A 21,513-nucleotide genomic window follows, 5' to 3' on the forward strand; every position below is an offset into this window, starting at 1 on the left:
TACTGCGAAAGTCTACTGAAACTGCAATGGGGAATATCGATATTTTTGGGCTGACTCATGACGGACAATGTCCAATGGACTTGTATGGAAAACGGGGCTTAATTTGCCTGGACTCGCAGGCGAACAAGTAACCTAAGCATAATAGGCTCCCCTAACAGGAATTTATTTAGGAGAGACCAACAATTTTAAAAATAGATGTTACCGTGAATGTCCGAAATCTAGTTAATGTCGACATTCACCGGTGAATGTTCGAAATTCCTTATTCTCTGCTTCGATTCAATTAGCTTTGCGAGTCAGCTTTTTCAGTCTTATGCAACCTATGATGGTAAAAGCTAAAGTTAGGTTAGATTAGATCATGTTAGTTTAGATTAGGTTAGGTTAAATTAGGTTCTAAATATCAGAAAGGGGTTAAAACCCTAACTTAAGCTAATCTAAACCAACCTAACCTCGTCTAACCAAACCTAATCTCATCTAACCTAACCTCCCATCATCAAATCTTGCATTAAATTGAAAAAATTGACTGGCAACGGTGACTAAATCCAAGGAGAAAAAAAGGTATTTCGGATATTCACCGGTGAATTTCGACATTAACCAATTTGTGGACATTCACCGTGACATATACACTGTGAAACACTTCCTCAGTTAAATTTTTCTTTAAGCAAATTACCTTCTCTATTAGCTGACTGGCCGGCTTTAAACGACAGCCATTAAGATATTAAGCTTTTAACAGTGTTAAGAACAGTGTTAAGATCTCTTTCTCACAGAGTGCTATAGGTGCAATAAACCCATTTTTTTGGCTGTTTTTGCGCATGCAGAATTCAGACGTCAGTTTTTCGTAGCTATATCTATGAACCTTTTCCCCTCAAATATCTGGGAATTTTATGCAATTAAGCAACACCTCCCAAGCATAGAGAAATTTGAGTCTCTGTCCGTATTGGAGATTAAAATACTCTTCTCCAGGTTATAATATAAGGGAAATAAAATTTAAGGGGGATGGGGACTTCCTGGGAGGGTGTAAAGAGAGAGATTTTGAATAGATTGGGATAGAGGAGGAGCGTAAGCAGCTGTGTTGGCCTCAGGCGGCTTGGTGCTGCAGTGAGTTGTTAGTAGGAGTACGAGTAGTAGGTTACGATTTCCGCTAGGTTGTTCTTACCTTAACCTGAACCGTATCTCCACTAGGGCGTCAAGTAGGACCCCTGAGCATCTCCAGACATAAATTTCCAAAAACATAACTTTAAGTAGAATATAGGCTACAGAAAGACTAAGAACTTATAGAAATAAAGATATAAACATATTGAAATTTCGAATGCCGGTGGAAGGGAAGCGAGAAATGCAAATTGACAATTTTTAGAAAACGGATTTTTTTTAGTTTTCTTGATTAGTTTTCCCGTTGATTTCCACAGCAAAATTTCTGTTGGGGGGAGGGTCACCAAATTTATTCTTGGAATGGGCCAATTTGTGGATATTTAACCGAGAAAAATAAAGTTAAGACAAACAGGTAAGTTTTTAAATTTTTTATTTTATTTTCTATCCAGTGGTGTTTATGTTAAAAAAAAAGAAAAAGCAAAAAAAAAAACGAAGAAAAAGTTCAATTTCCCACCCAAGGATGGTTAGATCAGAGCATGGCAGATAAACATTTTGAACGATAAATAAAATTTCAAATAGGGATAAAATCCTTTTAATAGACAGTGATGATGAAAACAGTTATAGAAATTCACAAAAATACTAGATATTTCGGTCACATGCAGTGACCGTCATCAGTAGTAAAACTAAACTAAAACAATTTAAAACAATAGTTTATATTTTTATATATTTATAAACAATTTTGATCAAATCATCCCCATAAATATGATGTAGATAATTTCGGAGACCGCACTGCCTTTCGATGACGATAAATAAAAGTTCAGATAGGGATAAAATACCTAGCTGAACTGCATATGTGGCCGAAATATCTGTCACTGCATATGTGACCGAAATATCTAGTATTTTTTGTGAATTTCTATCACTGTTATCATCATCACTGTCTATTAAAAGGATTTTATCCCTATTTGAACTTTTATTTATCGTCATGGAAAGGCAGTGTGGTCTCCGAAATTATCTAAAACATTTTGAAGTGATGATTTTGCTTGATTTGCCTGGAATGTTTTGCCTGAGATAGGGAAATGATTTTTTGGAGGCAATATTTCTTTGTGACAAGAGCCTCAACCCAGTTTGGTGGGATTACTCCTAATAATGAGTTTGGGCGCTTGTGCGGTAGCTTACCAGGGAAGTAAATACAATCGATACGCGCTGAGATTTACTTGAAATTTGGTAACATGTATCGCCATGTAATTACATGTATCCACAGCCATGTATCTACATGGCTGTAGACATGTAGAACCTGTATCTACAGCCATGTATCGCCAGTCACACGCATTTAAAATTCTTACATGATTCCAGTTTAAGCAAGGACTGCAGGCCTACTTTTATACTAAAAGTTCGGTAGTGGGAAAGAGATAGGTCAGGAATTAGAAGGGTCACTGGTTCAACTTGTGTCTGTAATAATACAGAGCTAAGTTTTTGGTGTTAAGTTTCTTATGTTTTGGGGATTACCATCTTTATAAGGTACAATATACCATCTTTTCTACTTAAATGGATCTGTAAAGAATGGGCTATCTCCCCCTGGATGCATATGTTAACAATCTTTCAACAATTTTTAGCGAATTGGCTATTTCAAAATTTGATGCACTGTCAGGGAGTGGAGGGCTGCTGGGATTTCCGGGGATAATAAAAAAACACACGGGAAAAGGTCTAATTGCCATTGGATCAGTTTTGGCTCATTAAAAAGATATTAAAAATTCGAATTAGCGATCGAATGAACTTTAAGCCAACTTTTTGCAACTCTCATGATCTTAGATGACCTTTGGAAAAATACATGGAAGACACAGAACTCCTTATTAAGGCAACACTATTGCGTTTCCTACCGTTTCAACCAAAGTAATACCTAGGGGGCGCACCCAGTAGCAAGACGGCAAAAAGAGGATAAAGAATAAAAGGGACAAGACTTGCCTCTTCATAAGCAATATGAAGTGGAGTAACATCCATATCAGTTAAATTAAGTGAAACTTGAGCCATATTTGCCTCATTAAGCCACCAGCCAATTCCCTGTACTGCCTTGAGTCGACCTTTTTCGTTAGGTCCTCTACCTTGCTCACGAACGTTTAAAGCCAGCCTGAAAGAATAGATTGTTCAAGTTATGATGATAGAATACAAATGACTTATACGTTTGGGATTGCCTTCGGATAATACCCATCGTAGGGTTCTCACCTTTTCCATACAAACTACTGGGGGGGGGGGGATTTTAAACCTTCCACAGTGGAATTGATAGACCCGATACACAGCATAGCAGTTATAATTGTCAGGCTAAGAACAGGTCGTACCCCGTCAAGGAATATTTTGTTTAGATGAAGTTACGTGAGTTCAGGGGCATAATTTGCTATGAGGCAGGGGCGAGGGCAATCGCCCCCTCCTGACCCAATTTTGCCACCACCCCATCCCGGACCTTAGTTTGCCCCATCCCCCCTAACTCAAATTTAGTTTCGGTAAAAAATATCTTGTCAAAACTAAGATAAGCCTGCATAATTCAAGTATCCATTGAAACAGGTCAGTTTTATCAGTATATCTTTGCCTTTATGGTAATATATGAATCATTTTTCGGATTTCACTGTCATTTTCACTTTATTTGGAAAAATTGGCTCCAACTTTGCTCCCTCCCCCAGAATTTTGACAGAAGTACGCTACTGTGTGAGTCCCTCACTTTGTATATCACTTTGAGTATATCACATTTTAATGTACTGTAAAAAAAAATTGAGAGACAGCGTACATGTTGAAGGATGCTCGTTTAAAGTGTTTTGAAGCACTTTCTATAATGTATATTTTAGGTTCTGCTGACAGTCCATGTAGGACCAGAACACAGTCAGTCCAACTACTGGAAAATTTTATTAAGACGACAGGTTTGAGGAAAGAGAGTGAAACAGGTTTAATTTAAATAACGAAGTGGAACAAAAAACGAAATAGAAAAAAAAAACACAAAACGCTAATTAATAAAAAAGAAATCAGAACATTTCGGCTCCACGTCCGGGAGGCTTTCTCAACGGAAAAAAATAAAGGAGAAAAATAGTTAAAACAAACATCTAAAAAACCGACAAAACTAAAGAGACGGGAAAAAAACACAAAAAAAACAACTAAAAAACAAAAACAATTAAATATTTATATCTTTTTTATTAGCTGCATTTTTCTTCTTTTTTTTTAGTTGCTTTTATTCTCTTCCTATTTCCTGTGTGTTTAGTTTGTCGTTTTTTAGATAGTTTTATTTTTTTTTTTTTAAATGTTTTTTCTTTTAAGTTCTTTGTTTCTTCTTCCCGTTGAGAAAGGTTCCCGGAAGTGGGGCCAAAATGTTCGGATTTTTTTTATTAATTAATGTTTTTCTGTTTTTTAATTTAATTTTTTTTTGTTCCACTGCTTTATTTAAATCAAAGCCGTTTTTTTCTCTTAATTATTCGTAAATGACCTTTTCGTAATTTTCGTAATTTGACCTTTTATTATTTTTTCTGTATTGCATTAGTGTTTATTTTATGTATTTTTATTTGATTGCGAATTTTAGTAATACCTACAGTCTTGATTGAATTTCAGTTGTTATGTTTGTGAGAAGAAGACAATGATAGTATCTCTGCAGCTCCTAAGGACCTGCCCTGGTCGTCTTCAAGGAAGCCCTCTATAAATTCAAGCTTTGAAATTGCTGTGACAAAATTTTCGAGAGCTTTGCGCTTGTTGTTGTTCTTTGGGGTTTGACGCGTTCGACCAATAGGTCATATGTGTTCGTATCACTCAATTATTCTGTGGCTTATGTAATCAATAGGTTGCTTGGGTGTCACTTTGATCAATATTCACTGCACTTGGTCATGTATCACTTATCTTGCTATCGCTAGGGGGTTTTTCACCTGTAGCAATTGCCATGCCAAACATCAGTTATATTATATATACAGCAAAATTCTAATAAATAATACAAAATAAACTTATAACCTGTTGCCTGAAACCAGGGATAAAAACTTTAACGTATAAAATAAAAATAAGACAACTGTAAAGTAAATTATGCGAGAAATAAGAAAAAAATTGGGGATGAACCAAACCAGTAGCCTTAACAAAATTACCTAGTAACTTTGTGCTTAGTCTACTAGCCCAATCTCAAGGACAAATGGTGGAGAGAGAACTTGCCTCAGAAGGGGCTAACCTAGGTGTAGCCTAGTTATAGGACCTTTTGGCTAGGTATAGATTCCTTCCCTTTACCTTTCCTCTCTACTTTGCCAGGACTAGTGACTGCTAGCATGGTGGAAAGGCTTGAACCTTCTCTATTTAGGTTTTCAATTGAGTTATTCAGGCTAAGGATCGTATTTTTGAACCGACTTGGTGCTGTCTCAGAAATCAGTTTGCAAAGTGTTGGTATAATCTGGGCTAGATCAGAGATCTGCCTTGAAACACCTTCAAACATGGTCATGTATTTCATGTTGAGGTCCTCATCTGGTGGTTGATTAAGGGTCAGTAGAGGGAAAGAGTCTGTAAACACCATGGGGACACGATTTGTCTGACTGGAAATTCTCTTCTTCAAGAATTCAGCTGCAGTCCTCATGGGGAAATTATTGGCGAATGAGTAAGTACCAATAGCTTTCTTCTCCATAAGTATTCGACACTCCTTGGAGTTAGCAGCATGCTTTCCATTGCAGTTTGGGCACTTCAGCACCTGCTCTTTCTTTATTGTCTAGGAGTGGGGACATTCTTCAAGTGATGTTGCCCACTGCATAGTCGACATCTTCTGCCTTTGCGGCAATTATAAGCCATGTGGCCAAAACCTTGGCAACTGAAACACTATATTACCCGGGGAATAAACTTCTTTACTGTATTAATTATAAAAACTTTTTCTACAAAACAAGTTTTTCAAAGAAAAGTAAAGAACTCCATTAAACAAAAAAAAGGAGCAAAAATCAAATCAAATAATCTACCAAGCGTGAAACTACCACAAATCAGCATCGATAAATAAATGAAACCCAAAACGAACAGAAACTAAAAAAAATAACCGAGTCAAACTCAAAACGAGCAGAAATTAACATAAGTCGGGCGCAAAACCCCTATGCCTTCCCAAGGCCAGAACAAAATTTGCACTTTACTGAAAAAATACAAATGAATGTGCTTTGTCAGTTCAAAATACATTTACTGATATTTAGTAATCAAAATCTTAATATTATTTGATTTATTAAAGTTATAAAAGTAAAAACATTTATATTTTTTCAGTAAAGTGCAAATTTTGTTCTGGCCTTGGGATGGCATAGGGGTTTTGCGCCCAACTTATGTTAATTTCTGCTCATTTTGAGTTTGACTCGGTTATTTATTGTAATTTTTGTTCGCAAAAATTTTTTTGGAGCATTTAGTAAAATCAGATGCGATCTAGTAAATTTTTTTTCTCCGATTTAGTAAATTCTTCCAGGTCAGGGTGGCAACCCTGCCCTCAGTCGTTCTTGGGATATTGCTGAGATGCCTTATTGGGAATTAGCATTATCAAAGGGAATTTTGATTTAATCTTAAGGCAACATTTAGTTTTTAAACATAATGGGCAAATGGGAGGGTGGGAATGGAAGGGGGATTAGTTGCCCTCCAACCACTTACGAATAATAAAAAGGGCATCATCCCTTTCTATTTTCAATCAAATGAGATCTTTTCGAAGTTCGTAGGACAACTATTTTGAAACAAAGTGCCCTGGTCTAAACAACCACAACAGCAAAAAATAATACATTATACGCACTTTTATCTTTACTAAAAAAATGTCAAGCCTTCCCATCACTTTCGAATATTAAAAAGGGCACTAGGCCTTTATATTTCCCATCGAATGAGCACTTTTGGAATCGACAAAGCTTTCTATAAACACCTTATATGCCCCAGAGCAAAAATCACAACCCTTAACCTAAGGTCACTCTCAAAGACCTAATGTCCAGAACTTTCTACTGTGTTGAACAAAATAACTATCTGAAAATTTGGATTGGATACGCTTTGAGGAATGATGGGCGTGAGATGGAGGCTGGTTACGCTCCAATTACTTTCTACTTTTACAAAAGGCACTAGCCCTCTCAATCTCGAATTTAATGAGCCCCTTTTGAAGTTTTACGGCAACTCTATCTATAAAATCTTATATTCCCCCAGGGCATAAATTACAACCTTTGCCCATGGGGCTCTCGGGGGTTTGTCATCCTTAAATACATAATTTCCAGAACTTTCAACTATGTTGAACAAAATGGATATCTCTAAACTTTGATTGAATGTTTTTGGAGAAATGGTGGGTGTAAGAGGGGGGTTAATTCTCTCCACTCACTTTCGACTATTAAAAAGGGCAATTTCAATTTACAATCAAATGAGCCCTTTTTGAAATTTTTATAACAACTTTCGATATAAACTTTAATGCCCCCAGGGCATAACTTACAACCCTTGCACTGAGGACTCTGAGGGGGTTATCATCCTAAAGGACCTAATTTCTAGAACTTTCAACTATGTTTAACAACATGGATATCTTAAAATTTTGATTAGATGTGTTTGGGAAAATAATGGGCGTGACACGGGCGTTAGTCACTAGCCAATCACTTTCAACTATTAAAAAAGGCACTAGCCCTTTCAATTTCTAATTGAATGAGCCCTTTTGAAGTTTCTACGACAACACTTTCAATAAAAACTTTATATGCCCACAGGGCATAACTTACAACCCTTGCCCTGAGGGCTGTGGGGGGAGGGGTTGTCATCCTTAAAGACCTAATTTCCAAAACTTTCAACTACGTTGAATAAAATGGTTATCTAAAAATCTCGATTGGATGAGTTTGGGGAAAAGGTGGACGTGAGAGAGGGGGGGGGGGGAGTTGCCCTCAAATCACTTTCAACTATTAAAAAGGGTACTAGCCCTTTGAATTTCCAGTCAAATGAACCTTTTTGAAGTTTCTACGACACCGCCTTCTATAAAAACCTGAGCCCTTTTTCAAGTTTCTACGACAAGATTTCAATAAAAACCTTATTTACCCCCAGGGCATAACTTATAATCCTTGCACTGAGGGTTGTGGGAGTGTCTGGGGAAAAGGTGGGTGTGGGAGAGGGGTTAGTTGCCCTCAAGTCACTTTCGACTATTAAAAAGGGTACTAGCCCTTTGAATTTCAAATCGAATGAGCCCTTTTTCAAGTTTCTATGAAAAAGATTTCAGTAAAAACCTTATCTCTATGTGTATTATCTCTGTGTGTGTCATCTCTATGGGTGTGTCGTCTCTGTGTGTCTTTAGTCTCTATGTGTTTGTAGTCTCTGTCTGTGACGTCTTTGTGTGTTTGTCGTCTCTGTGCGTGTGTGTCGTCTGTGTGTGTGTGTCGTCTCTGTGTGGGTGACGTCTCTGTATGTGTTTTGTCTCTCTGTTTCTGTGTGAGTGTATCGTCTCTATATGTGTGTCGTATCTGTGTCTCTGTCGTCTCTGTGTGTGTGTCGTCTCTGTGCGTTCGTCGTGTCTAGACGCATGTCGTGTCTATATCTATGTTGTCTCTGGTTTATGTTGAATATTGTTAGGGGGTTTATTTGCCCTCCAAACTCTTTTAACTTTTAAACAGGATATCAGTCCTCTTAATTTCAGATCGAATGAGCCCTTTGTAAAACTTTTATGTCAAAGATTTCAATAAAAAACCTTATATACACCCAGGGCATAACTTTAAATTCTTGCCCTGAGGGTTGTGGGGGAGTGTCCTCCTCAAAAATATGTTTTCTATTTGGAAATCAACTACGCTAAACATAATGGCTATCTCAAAATTTTTATTGGATTTGTTTGGGGGAATGATGGATGTGTGGGGATGGGGGCTAGTTGCCCTCCAATCACTTTCGACTATTAAATAGGGCACTAGCCGTTTGAATTTCAAATCGAATGAGCTTTTTTTGAAATTTCTACGACAAAGCCGTCTTGAAAAACCTTATATGCCCCCAGGGCATAACTTAAAACTCTTGCCCTGAGGGCTGTGGGGGAGTGTCCTCCTCAGAAACATATTTTCTATTTGGAAATCAACTACGCTGAACAAAATAATTATCTCAAAATTTTGATTCGATGTGTTTGGGGGAATGATGGGCGTGGGGGGGAAGGGCTAGTTGCCCTCCCATCACTTTCGACTATCAAAAAGGGCACTAGCCACTCCAATTTCCAATTGAGTGAGCCCTTTTCGAAGTTTCTACGACAAATCCTTCGATACGAAGTGCCCGGGTATGGAGACCCCCCCCCAAAAAAAAAAAAATAAACACATTGTGCCCACATCGTTCTTTACTTAGGCAGCGCTAGCGCGCTGCCTATGATACCTTGCATCCCAAACAGAGATTTTCCATGGGAACTGAACATCCTAATTGAAGGTGCAAACGAAAGGGATAACCCTAGGGCTAGGATTTTCGAAGGCCATTGTCACTTGTTGGATTCTATCATCACCTTGGACCTCTCTAACAAAATCATCCAGATTGGGGACCTATATACAATATAGGGGATAGGGGACTAATAGAATATCTTTTCTGTTTCTGGTTGAATTGGGGTTGGATTTTGGTCCAAGCAAGAACTTTACCTTACAACAATTTACTGCTATATGTGAGATAGAAAGTATAGCAGTAGCTAATGATTGGTTCACAGCTATTACGATAATAGAGCCATTTGGTCCAAGTCTTTCTAGCATTGAACTATGCTAGAAAGACTCCAACACTCGTGTTTTTGGAGGTGTTCAAACAGCTTTTTTGCATTAACTGTTATACTCCCTAATGTCAGTGGTTTACTGGTATCGTTTGGACCTTCTACTCCTAGGGCCAGAATTCTTACACTACAATCATTTAGGTCAGAGATGACAGGACTACAAACTGTTCTGTTGGTCATGACAAATAAATGAAAATACCAATAGGTAGTGTTTAAAACAGAGTAGGCCTACTGTATCTTAGTGGTATTTTTCTTCAGCCTATGTGAGTCACAATTAAAATAGTGCAATTTAATATCACTAGCCTGAAACTGAAATTAGAGGTGTAAAATCTCTCACTTTACTTAGATAGTAGTAAATGCACTTACTTACACTCTTACACTCTTAGAGTGTTTTATGGAGCCAATAAAAAGGCTAGGAATCCCAATCTGATTGTTTATGTATTTCTCAATTAGTGAAAGGATTAATAAACAATAGAGAACCAAATAGCTACCTGTGTGCTTGCTCTTTCGTACCAAGAATATTAATATTGTATGCGATAAGGAACTTGCGAACTCCTGTTGCAGTGACTCCCCATCGAGGTACGAATTCAGGTGGTCCAAAATCTGGTTTCCATTCATCTTTTTTTAGCTGCAAAATTATGAGAAATTTAATTATATTACTTGTGGATTTTTAAAAAGAATTTACACAAAAAAACATGAATACTAAATTCAAATTGGACAAACTTTCATATTCATCAATGATGTCTCTAGGCACATGAGTATGGGTTTTAACTCCTCGGTCTGTATACACCTGGAATCTTGCAATTTTTCTTGATAATATTTATACTTTCGGCATGATACAAATATTTTTCAGTCCCCTCAAGATTTGTACCCCGTTCTAAGGAAACTTCAGAAAGGGGTCTAAGAAAATGTGTAGTATTTAAAAACAACTGGAGAGAACAACCCAAAAAGGGAAAGTAATCTATTTGTGTTTATTTCAAGTTCGACTTGATTATTCATTCACAGTAATTTCTGTTCGCTTTAAGGATGACTTATATGACTTTATTTGTGATTTTTTAGGTTTTAATATCCCTCTTTTTCTAGGTTTTAATATTTCTGTTACTCTTTTAATATACCTCCGTTAGTTTAATTAACATAATTTCTTAATTGTTATTTGTAGGAATATTTGTGACCTTTTAATTCAGCCTTTTTCTTTAAGAAGTTGGACTGAAATTTAAATTTTAAGGTAATTTTTAATAGTCAGTAAATATGTGTAGCCGTAGTTCCTTTTAAAATAATTTTTGCTGAAATTTTTACCCCAAAATTAGGGGTGAATGAGATTGAGGACCTTCAGTCATACGGACTGAAATATGCAAAATTGTTGGTGTTCTATTGGGCTGGAACCCTCCTCTCGCCATCCTGTAGAAAACCTTGAATATAGACTAATCTTAATTTACCATTTTATTAAAAGAGCTTTTCATATTCTGTTTTGTTGAAAATGGTTATTGTTTTAAAGTAATTTAATGCCTGCACCATTGATAGAAAAAGTTCAAAAAATTTCAAACAAACGGATTTTTTTTGTTCCACTTTTAGGTGGTGCGAGCTCCCAGTCTAATTTTTCTTACATTGTGGTCCACCTGGTCTGGGAGCTTACAAAAGCAACTGCAACCCCAATCCCGACTCTCACACCTTCTAAAAACTATTGAACGGTGATTATTTATCAAAACGTCAAAAAACATCACCATAATAATCAAGATTACAGGGAAAGATTACTTGTAATAATCAAGATTACTTGTTAGAATAATTACATTTATGATTTAGAATTGAATTTTGTTATTTTAAGAGGACAATTGTTTGGTTCTTTGATCCTATATTATTCAAATATACAGAAAATTGATTTCTTAACTAACTTTTAAACGAGTATTGGTAATTTTTGAAGCAACGTGTTCTGTTTGTTGAATGCATGTTTTCTATTGACGAATTAATCAGTGATTTAACAATGTATCTTCGGTACTTGCTAATAATACGGAACACACCCTAGAAGTGAAGTTAGGTTAATCCTAATGAAATATAATTATATTATCTTCTATTCGTTTGAAAAGAATGTGTATAAAAGCAAGGAAGTATTTGTAAAAAAAAAGAAAAAAAAACGCGTACCAGACTAATGGAACTAAACTGATTGTTTTCAAAATAATGATGTTAATTCTTAGAAGTCTCAGTAATTTTTTATTTGTCAATGTTTTATGAATAAAACAGACTATTTAGATATATATATATTTTTTTTTTTTTTAGTGAAGCGCAACTGACGCTCTAGTCTTTAGGTGATTTAAGGCGGCTGTTGACCCACTCTACTTTGTGGTAATTTCTATTCTTTTAATCTTAACTTGTTTATTAATTTTTATTTCGCTTCGCTTTATATTTCATTTATTCTTCCATAGTAGTATCTGTTGTTCTAAATTTTAGTGTGGTTATTTAGTTAAATTTCTGTTCGTTTTCAGGTTGATAAATTCATTCATAGTCAGCCTACTGCAATTGTTGCCTCCCTCTATATTTGAAAAATATTCTTGCTTTAGTAATTTTATTAGTGAAAACCAAAAAAAACTGCCCTTCCCCTAGATTTTAAAAATACCGTTTATTGAATTTTTCTTATGAAAGAACTCCTCTCCCTCCCTACATTTTCTTGTGCCGATGCTCCCTTTTAGGCATTTTCATCGGAAAAGGGTTGAAGGGTTGCAATGGGTACAATGTAAGTCATCGAATCGTCTCCTGGATTGCGGACCATCAAACGCATGAAATCAAACAAGTGTTGGTTGGGGATACAAACTCTTTATTGGCTCAGGTGCCAAGCGAGGTTCCATAAGGAGGCTGTCTTGGTCTAGTTTTGTTTTGTCTGTTTATTAAAGATTTGTCCTTGCTTTCAAATATCAAGATATTTCCAATATCAAGATATTTCAAGCATGAGACCCACTCTACTTTGTGGAAATTTCTATTCTTTTAATCTTAACTTGTTTATTCATTTTTATTTCTCTTCGCTTTATATTTCATTTATTCCTCCATTGTAGTATCTGTTGTTCTAAATTTTGGTGTGATTATTTAGTTTAATTTCTGTTCGTTTTAAGGTTGATAAATTCATTCATAATCAGCCTACTGCTATTGGAATGTCATAGGTACAATGTAAGTCACCGAATCGTCTCTTGGATTGCAGACCATCAAACGCATGAAATCAAAGAAGTGTTGGTTAGGGATACAAACTCATTTTTGACTCAGGTGCCAAGCGAGGTTCCATAAGAAGGCTGTCTTGGTCTAGTTTTGTTTTGTCTGTTTATTAAAGATTTGTCCTTGCTTTCAAATATCAGATATTTCAATTATCAAGATGTTTCAAATATCAAGAAATTTCCTTAAGGGGGATGTCCTGGTCCAGTATCGTTTTGTCTGTTCATTAGGGATTTGGCCCTGCATTCCACTGTCAAGATATTTCAAAATAGTCCTGCTTCAAATATCAAAATATTTCAATCTGAGGTAAAATTTTATCGCGTCATTGTTTTAAATACAGATGTCGCATTCCTACAAAGTGATATTGACGCAATATCTAAATGGTGTGTTACAACTTTGCACTGATACATGTTACAGAATACTGTTGCATTAACTATGTGTTTAAAGAGCCTCCTAGCTATTCATACCAAATCAGTGCTATCTCAATTTCTTCAGCAGATATAGGTGACAATTTTGGAGTACACTTTAATATAAAGACTAGACATTTAATTCATTTTGCCGTATTAAGTCGAACTGACAAGCTCCAACTCCTGTGATTGAGTAGATATTTTCTTCAGTCTAACTTGAGAAACTTTTTAATACTCTATAGGTCACTTGTCCGTCCAGTTTTGATCATTGGGTATCAGCCTCGTATCTACTGAGCCCAATCGACCACTTTGGGGTAGGTTGTACACAGATTATATGCTTGAGTTGTTCCGTACCTTCTTCAGCTAGCATATAGCTAGCGTCTATAAAGAATTCCACTGCCTTCTCTTCAGTCCCGAACAGACCGAGCTAATATGCTAAATTGTTATAAAAAGCATCAGCGGTATTGATGACACAGACAGTTATACTTGTGAAACTAGCTCTTCAAATCTGTCATTTATATTGGTTTATCCCTGGGATTAAAGGGGGAAAATCAAGCTTAGGATATATGCCCAATAAAGAGATTTACTGTATCCCTAAAGAGGTTATGTCGTCCCTGAATGGGATGGATAGATGTCGTAAGGTAGGATTTATATGAAAAGCGGTTTTAGAACAGATTTAAACTTAGTTATGCTTTAAATCTATATCTTGTAAAATTTTAACTGTCAACAATGATATAGTATGGATGTCACACATCTCAGGATACTCCAAACATTGGATAAGGGACAAGAAAATCATCCTAATATCGTCAGCTACACGAGCCGTGGTGAAATGGCACAATGGCACCGATCTCTTAGTACTTTTGCGGAACACTATATTTTATAACTTAGTCGTTATATATTAACGATGATCAAAACTTATCCTAAGTCTAGATAAAATTTAATAAAGAATAGTACAGGAAACAGAAAATAAAACCTTTTCAGCCATTCCTTCATACTCTCCTGCCCGGATTTGGGGCAAAGTCGTGCGATAGTCACCTTTTTCTGCGGCCATACTGTATAAGAAAACTGGAACGTTGAGCTCTTTTGCAAGACGCTCTCCAAAAATCTTCGAACATTTAACACATTCTTCGACTGACACATTTGACACTGGTATGAAAGGGCACACATCAAGAGCTCCCATCCTAGGATGCTCACCTAAAACATAATACAGTTCAAATATAAAAGTGAAAGCATATCCAATTATTTTGTGGAATCAATAGTATCAATTTATTTACATGAAACTTGCAAACTCTTTAACACTTAACAATGTATTAAGTATTAAACTTGTGGTTTTTGCAGATGATACCACACTACGCTGCTTTGAAACGGATGAAACAGCGCTCATTTCCAAGCTTAGGGTTGTTCTCGAGGAGACGTATCTCTGGATAGATTCTAACCGACTCGTGCTTAACGTTGATAAATCTTGCGTTTTATTTTGCCGGGTCGGAAGTGCCCATCCGGAAGTATGTGGTATCAAAACATCAAGAGATTTGATCAGTCGGCCAGAAAAGTGTTTTGCAAAATACCTGGGAGTCCTGCTTGATGAGAACCTATCATTCCTGTATCACATTCAAGCGGTAGGGCTAAAGATATTCCGGAATCTTGGAATAATAAAGGAGCTAAAGAACGCTTTGCCGCAGGAAACACCGGTCCTGTTATACAACGCTCTTATCAAACCCTATTTACAGTACTGTGCAATGATTTGGCAATCGATTTTAGTCTCACCTGCAGAAGCTCAATTCGATTCATAAGCGATCTTTGAAATTAATTGGAAAAAATGAAGAGTTTTTGTCAATGGAGTCGCTGTATCATCAGTCATGGTTGACCTTTGTGTTCATGTTTCTAGCTGGTGAACTCCCGTCTGCAGTTAAAACATAATTTTGACCAATCTCGGACCAGCATAATGTAAATACCCGATCATCCTCAAACCTGCAAATGCCCTTCACCCCGACTATACGATCGAATTTTGCTCCGAATATAACTTGTACAAGTTCATGGAACCTATTACCAGAAGAGCTGAGAGGTAAGAGCTCTATCGCGTCATTTAAAAGAAGAGTAAAAAATCACTTATTAGCATCGGAAAAGATTAGTTGAATAATGGTAAAAAAAATATTTTTATGTAATGTGTTAAATATAAACACATAAAAATAAAGTTAAAATTTTATTTTGGTATAATGATGAGGCGGTTTTCCCTGGGGCAAAGGGCAGGGGGATAATTGGAAGATATGTTGGATAAATGAGAAATAAGGTTGTTTATGAGAGTAGAGGCACTGACCACGCTGCGTATTATGTTTAAAAGGTAGCGATTGAGGATCTCGGCGTCAAGGAATGGACTGAGTAATTGTTATTATGTGTAATTTATATCTTGAATTGATAATAAACCCCATTGAACTTGAACTTGAATGAAAATACCCAGGGATGGATCTAGACCGAAATGTTGGGGGAGGTCCAATGTGACAAGAGTGCCAATGAGCCAAATCTTGGGGGATCCCAATGTTAAAAAGGTGCCAATAGTGTTACAAAGGTGCCCAATGTTACAAAAGGTGCCAAATTGACAAATTTATTCTAAAAAAAGGAGAAAAAAGAGACGAAAATGGATAAGAGGGCGCCAGAAAAATCTAGGGGTGGGGGGAGGAACCGGGGCCCTCCTGGCCTCCTTGGATTCACCATGAAAATACCTCAAATATCTGCCCAAACAGTGCATTGTATTACAATCATTTAAGTTATCTCATCTTGACACTAGAAATAGATATTTCAATTCAGAATAGCGTATCCTTCAAGTAAGGGTTATTACTTTGACTACAATAGTTGTGGGGAAATGAGGTTAACAAAACCATTGAAAGTATAGATTAGTTTTTATATTTGATTATTTTTAAAAAATACAGCACAAAACAGATTGTTTCAAGTAACATAACCATTTCTCTTTTCTTTCCTTTATTCCAAGACATTCTCAATAAATCTTGACTCACGCAATACATTGCTAACTGTAGGCTTTGAAACTGGTACTAAATGGTCCATATGCAAGGCCCTCATCCTAAAATGTATAGATATAATGTATTTCAGTTCATATATATATAAAATATTTTAGAACCCCACATTGTGGGCTGTGTAGCACCTTGGGAGCCTATTTCACCATGTGTCCCTACTTTGAGATCCCTAAGAAAAATAGAGTACAACTTTCTACAACAAACTGCTGGCCTTAAGCCCATATGCTGGGATGTCAAACCCATCCTTCCCTGTCTTATATATGTAGTATATATATATGTAGTCTGACAGGATTTGCTGCTCGGGCAGAAAGAAACATGCTAGTTAGTAAAACCTAAGGAGTGGCATAATAATATATTAGATGAATTTCCATCAATACGAACAGATAAATAGCTAAATCAACCTTAAATACAGCAAGTTGAATTAGTTATGAAAAAATATTTGCATAAAACTTGATTTGCTATAATGCTGAAGAAAAAGTTAAGCCTTGGGAAAGGTGATAAAAGCTAATGATTATACAAAAATTCAAATTGCATCTCTATTTTGGAAATGCTACCACATTATCGGGCTACCGTAGCACCATATGAGGCGTGAAAATATGAATTTTAATGAGACCAACCAAAGCTTTAAGGTATTCATCATATTTCCATAAACATCCAATGCTTGAAACTTCTAGAGAAAATCAACTGCTTAATGTTTCTCAAGACACTTTAAGGTGAAACTAGGGGAAAATTCTAACTGATCTATGCATATACTAAATTTAAGAACCAGTTTCTTGTTTCTAATGAAAGTACGGAGCTACCATAAGATTTGGAACAAGCAGAAGCAAACTTTTATATGAGAGGGCCTGCAACCCTTGCCCCTTTCCTCCTGCACTGTTTACGCTGAGTTAAGAAAAAACTGTAAAATATATAATCACTTAGTTCTACTAGATAAGCAAGGAATAATACGGGCTAATTTTTATTGACTGCATATTATTGCAGGAACAATGATGGTGGAAGGCTATATACATTACAGTTCGATCCTTCTAACCCTAAGCCATTTGGCTATCTCAGAGACTTTTACACTAAATTATTGGAACAAAATGCAAAAACCGCACTTTGATTTGGTACGTATCTTTCCTTAAAGAGATATTATAATTTGGAATTTGAATGAGCTCTCTCCCGACAATCTATGACCAGCAATCACCCATGGCGAAAAAATATTCACCGTGTACCCGTGACCAACTTTCTCAGAAATATGTGAAACTCTATAGTTTTGTAAATATTAACTTTAGGGTTCTCAGACATATCAAATTTCACTGCATAACTTATTATTACAATCGCATCCTTTCTTAGCTATTAAACCCTTTTCCAAAATACAATACATTTTCTAAAGCGAAAAATGTTTGTTTAAACAATTTGAATTAACAAATTTTGTATATTCACACTCAGCATAGAAAGTATATCACGGAAAAGATAGGCTATTGCAACCACGAATTCTTTATTTAAAAGTATCAGTTTCAATTTAGAAGGGTTTCACCAAATTCACAAATTGTTTATATAGATTGGTACCAAGACTTACTTGATCCACAGCTCTCTTAAAAGTGAGGCAGGGTACCATCACTCTCACTCAGTCCCCGCTAAACACGCTCAACTTTAACTCAGTGTACAAGGGACGTTCAAAAAATATGCCGAATTTTCGTTATTAATGTAAAAGCAACCGTTTCGTGGGACCCTGAAGAAGTTGTACTTGTATACAATTTGGAAGGTAAACAAATTGTCGCTGGAGCAAAGTATATCCACGATTTCAAGCAAAAAAGAGTAGGGTTAGCTAAAAAGCGTCCAGGAAAGCTCCATCTGGAAATCTTCTTCCTTCGCGACAGTAGTGTGTGCTGGTCATGCTACCGGCCCTATGCACCCAAAAACTTTGTTGGGGGTAATGCACTCTTGCATGGCTTATGTATTATTTAACGGTTTGAACTAACTAGGTGAAGGTTACCACACACGTGTTTATCCTGAATCATCATCTGGAGGAGTATGCCCCTGGTATTTTGGCAAGTTTCCTAGGGCAACAACGGGAAATTAAGTCTTACATGGCCCATATTTGTTAATGAATTTAGTTAACTCGTTGAAGATCATCACACAACCTTCCTGTTTGAACCATCCAAACTTTTGCCCCCCCCCCCCCCCTTATAAAGAAGATAAGCAACTACATGAGTGTCCTCGGGGAATATAATCGCGCGGTTGAGCTACTTCAGAGGAAAATATGTGATTGCGGTCTTTTCTTTCTCGTTTCAGGAAAGTTTACATGATATTGATACACTTATATTGACATATATCATAGAACTATAGAGCACTCCTCCGAAGAACTTTGAAGGGAATACTAAGAACCAAAACAAATCAGAATCAGCTATTGTTAAAAAATTATTCTTTTAGTATATATTATCCCCAAAACTGATTGGTTCAAGATCTCTCTCCTGTAAAAGTTCATCCTTTTTGTGTTATATAAACCCCCCCCAACCCCCAAGAACTCCGAATGGAATTAAAAGATATAAAAAATTTTTAGGATTTTTTATTTACAAATAAAGGCATTCTTTTAATATATGTTTTTAAAAAACTGATTCTTTCAAAATATCTCTCCAGCAACTATTCGTCCTTTCTAATATTGAACTAATCCCCTCCCCCATTAGATTTACCAAAATCCCTATAAATAAAAAGAAATGTTTCCCCTCCAAAACTAGACTAGATATTTTTTTCTTGGTGAGAACAAGTCTGTTCCACTTCCTCAGTATATAAAGGAGTCGACAACATGAACATCATGGTTGCAGCGGCAGCTGCAACCTAGTAAAGAGCGAACCACAGCCCATAGTAACCAAAAGTTGAAAAACATTTTTTCAACTAAATTGTCTAGTGAGAAAAAATTGCCATCTGACACTGAATCAGGAATGGTAACTATTGTTTCGGTTAATCTTAGAAGTAAAAGTTTATTGCGAAAAGAAATTTATGGTGATTTCGAAAAAGAGCCTGAAACCCCTTGAAAATGACGTCAGATCGAAATAAAAAGTGCACTATTGGAATCAGCATGGTCCATAACCTTCTGAAGGATAATTACAGTCCCCCAACTTGAACACCAAGGAAAATGACTTTTATTGGGTAGCACTGATCTGTCTCCTTTTTTTTTCTTTTTTCTCGCAGGGCTTGGGGGTGACCAGAGCATCATAGAGAGATGTGTAATAGCTCATTCAAAAGAGAATTAAATTTGCAAGTGCCCTTTTTAAGTGACCAAAAATATTGGACGGCAAATAGCCCCCCCCCCTACAGGCCCCCTCCCCCAACTAGTCTTATAAAATTTTGAGATAGCCATTTTGTTTAAAATAGTTCAAAGGTCGAATATATATGGTTTTGATGATGATATAGCCCTACATAGTCCCTGGGGAAGGGCTGTATGTGGTATCGGGCGTATCGATATCGCGTGTATTGGTATCGGACGTATTGGTATCACATTTATCGTATCGGAAATATCAGTATCAATATTCGTTGTTGTTTTTTTTTCAGTCATTTTTACGGATAATTTTTTAAAGCATGTCCCGGCAAGGTACCATGGTTGCAGCGGCAGCAGCCACCCAGTAAAGAGCGAACCACAACCCGTAGTAACAAAAAGTTAAAAAAGGCGTTTTGAAAAAAACTGCCTAGTGAAAACAAATTTCCATCTGACACCGACTCAGGACCGATAACTATTATTTCGGTTCATCCTAAAAGCGAAAAGAAATTTATGATGATTTCGAAAAAAAGCCTGAAACCCCTCGAAAATGGCGTCAGATCAAAATGAAAAGTGTACCATTGGAATCAAAATGGTCAAGACCTTGTACAGGAAAGTTATAGTCCCCCTCCCTGAAAAACAAGGAAAATCACTTTTTTGCATCGGTGGCACTGATCTGTCTCCTTTTTTTTTTTTTCTTTTTTTTTTTTTGAACAGGTCTATAGGGCTACCACAACATCATAGAGAGATTATTAATGGCAAATTCTATAGATATTCCTCATATCTACGTTCTTTTATAAATTCTGCAAGCTGTAAGTGCATTGCGACACTAAAACGGCGCTTTTTGTGCTATTTATCAAACGGTTTCACACTAAATAGGTTATGTTAATCCACACAGTTTGAACTTCAAGAGTTGTTTGAAGTTTCTTGAATATCATTTTAAATTTGACTCTAGGACCATTGAAAGTAATATGTTCAGTATAAGTTCAATTCAAATATTTGAATTATAGCACAAAAAGGGGAATGCTAATTGAATTTTGAGTATAAAAAGATAATTATAAAAATAAAAAATATATTTTTACTTTGAAATAAGTTGAGCTTTTTTGTCTGCAACATGAACACGCAGAAATTTATGTACAAAAATTATCTTTTAACTTTTACAATCGCTTTTTTTAAATACATTTTTTGTGAGTTTCTGTAGGTAGAAAATATCTGAAGATAGTACCCTAATCTTAACAGTACTAACGGTGAAATGATGTTACTTTCTGAATTCAATTTTTTCTAATTAACAACGAAAATCCTTTTGTGGGAACAACTTATGGTTTTGCAATGAACGTCATTTTTGTAATGAGACACAAAAAGCGTTTCAAAAAAAATTCTTCCCTGGATTTGCCATAAATTTGCTGCTGATGCTGAATAACCAAGTGAGCAAATATATCGAAGAAAAGAAGACGCCTGTAAGGGTATTTCAGTCCTTTACGTACACGTAAAGGAACCAAAAGATTCCCAAAAAAAGAGAATTTTCTAAAATGGTGCACATTTCAACTGGACTCAGAAATATTACACTTTAACAGCATTAATCGTGCTTCAAAAACTCCGGTTTGCTACAGGATTATTTAAAAAATAGGACGTTAGCCCAATAAGTTTTATCAAACAGTTCAAAGTGTTAAACTGTAATTAAGGAGCGACTCAGCTAAATTGCAACCGAAACTCAAAAATGGAATATTGATAACAATTGATAACAATTGGGTTTCTATGCAGATTACAAATACATAAGTTTTATTGTGTTTAATATCTACTCACCAAAGGCTCCAAGCCTCAGAAGAAAAAGGGATTTTGATGGATTAAGGGATTTTGAAAACAGGGAGCCTGATTTTTGAAAAATGG

At 36.1% G+C, this 21,513-nt stretch overlaps 1 protein-coding gene across 1 annotated transcript in view; it reads right to left on the bottom strand.

Annotated features, from left to right (window-relative positions):
• Nucleotides 1–21,513, bottom strand: part of LOC148940077 (formimidoyltransferase-cyclodeaminase-like) — a 127,872-nt gene that overhangs the window by 68,290 nt on the left and 38,069 nt on the right. The window contains exons 3-5 of the mRNA XM_089106508.1: nt 14,336–14,556; nt 10,255–10,391; nt 3,049–3,211 (exon numbers count right to left, since the gene is read on the bottom strand). Of these exons, the coding sequence (XP_088962634.1) occupies nt 3,049–3,211; nt 10,255–10,391; nt 14,336–14,556 (521 nt within the window). The remainder of the gene's footprint in view (nt 1–3,048; nt 3,212–10,254; nt 10,392–14,335; nt 14,557–21,513) is intronic.

The sequence above is a fragment of the Artemia sp. Qi Xiang Cuo genome, chromosome 20, assembly GCF_049724085.1.
Source record: "Artemia sp. Qi Xiang Cuo chromosome 20, ASM4972408v1, whole genome shotgun sequence".
Taxonomy (NCBI): domain Eukaryota; kingdom Metazoa; phylum Arthropoda; class Branchiopoda; order Anostraca; family Artemiidae; genus Artemia; species Artemia sp. Qi Xiang Cuo.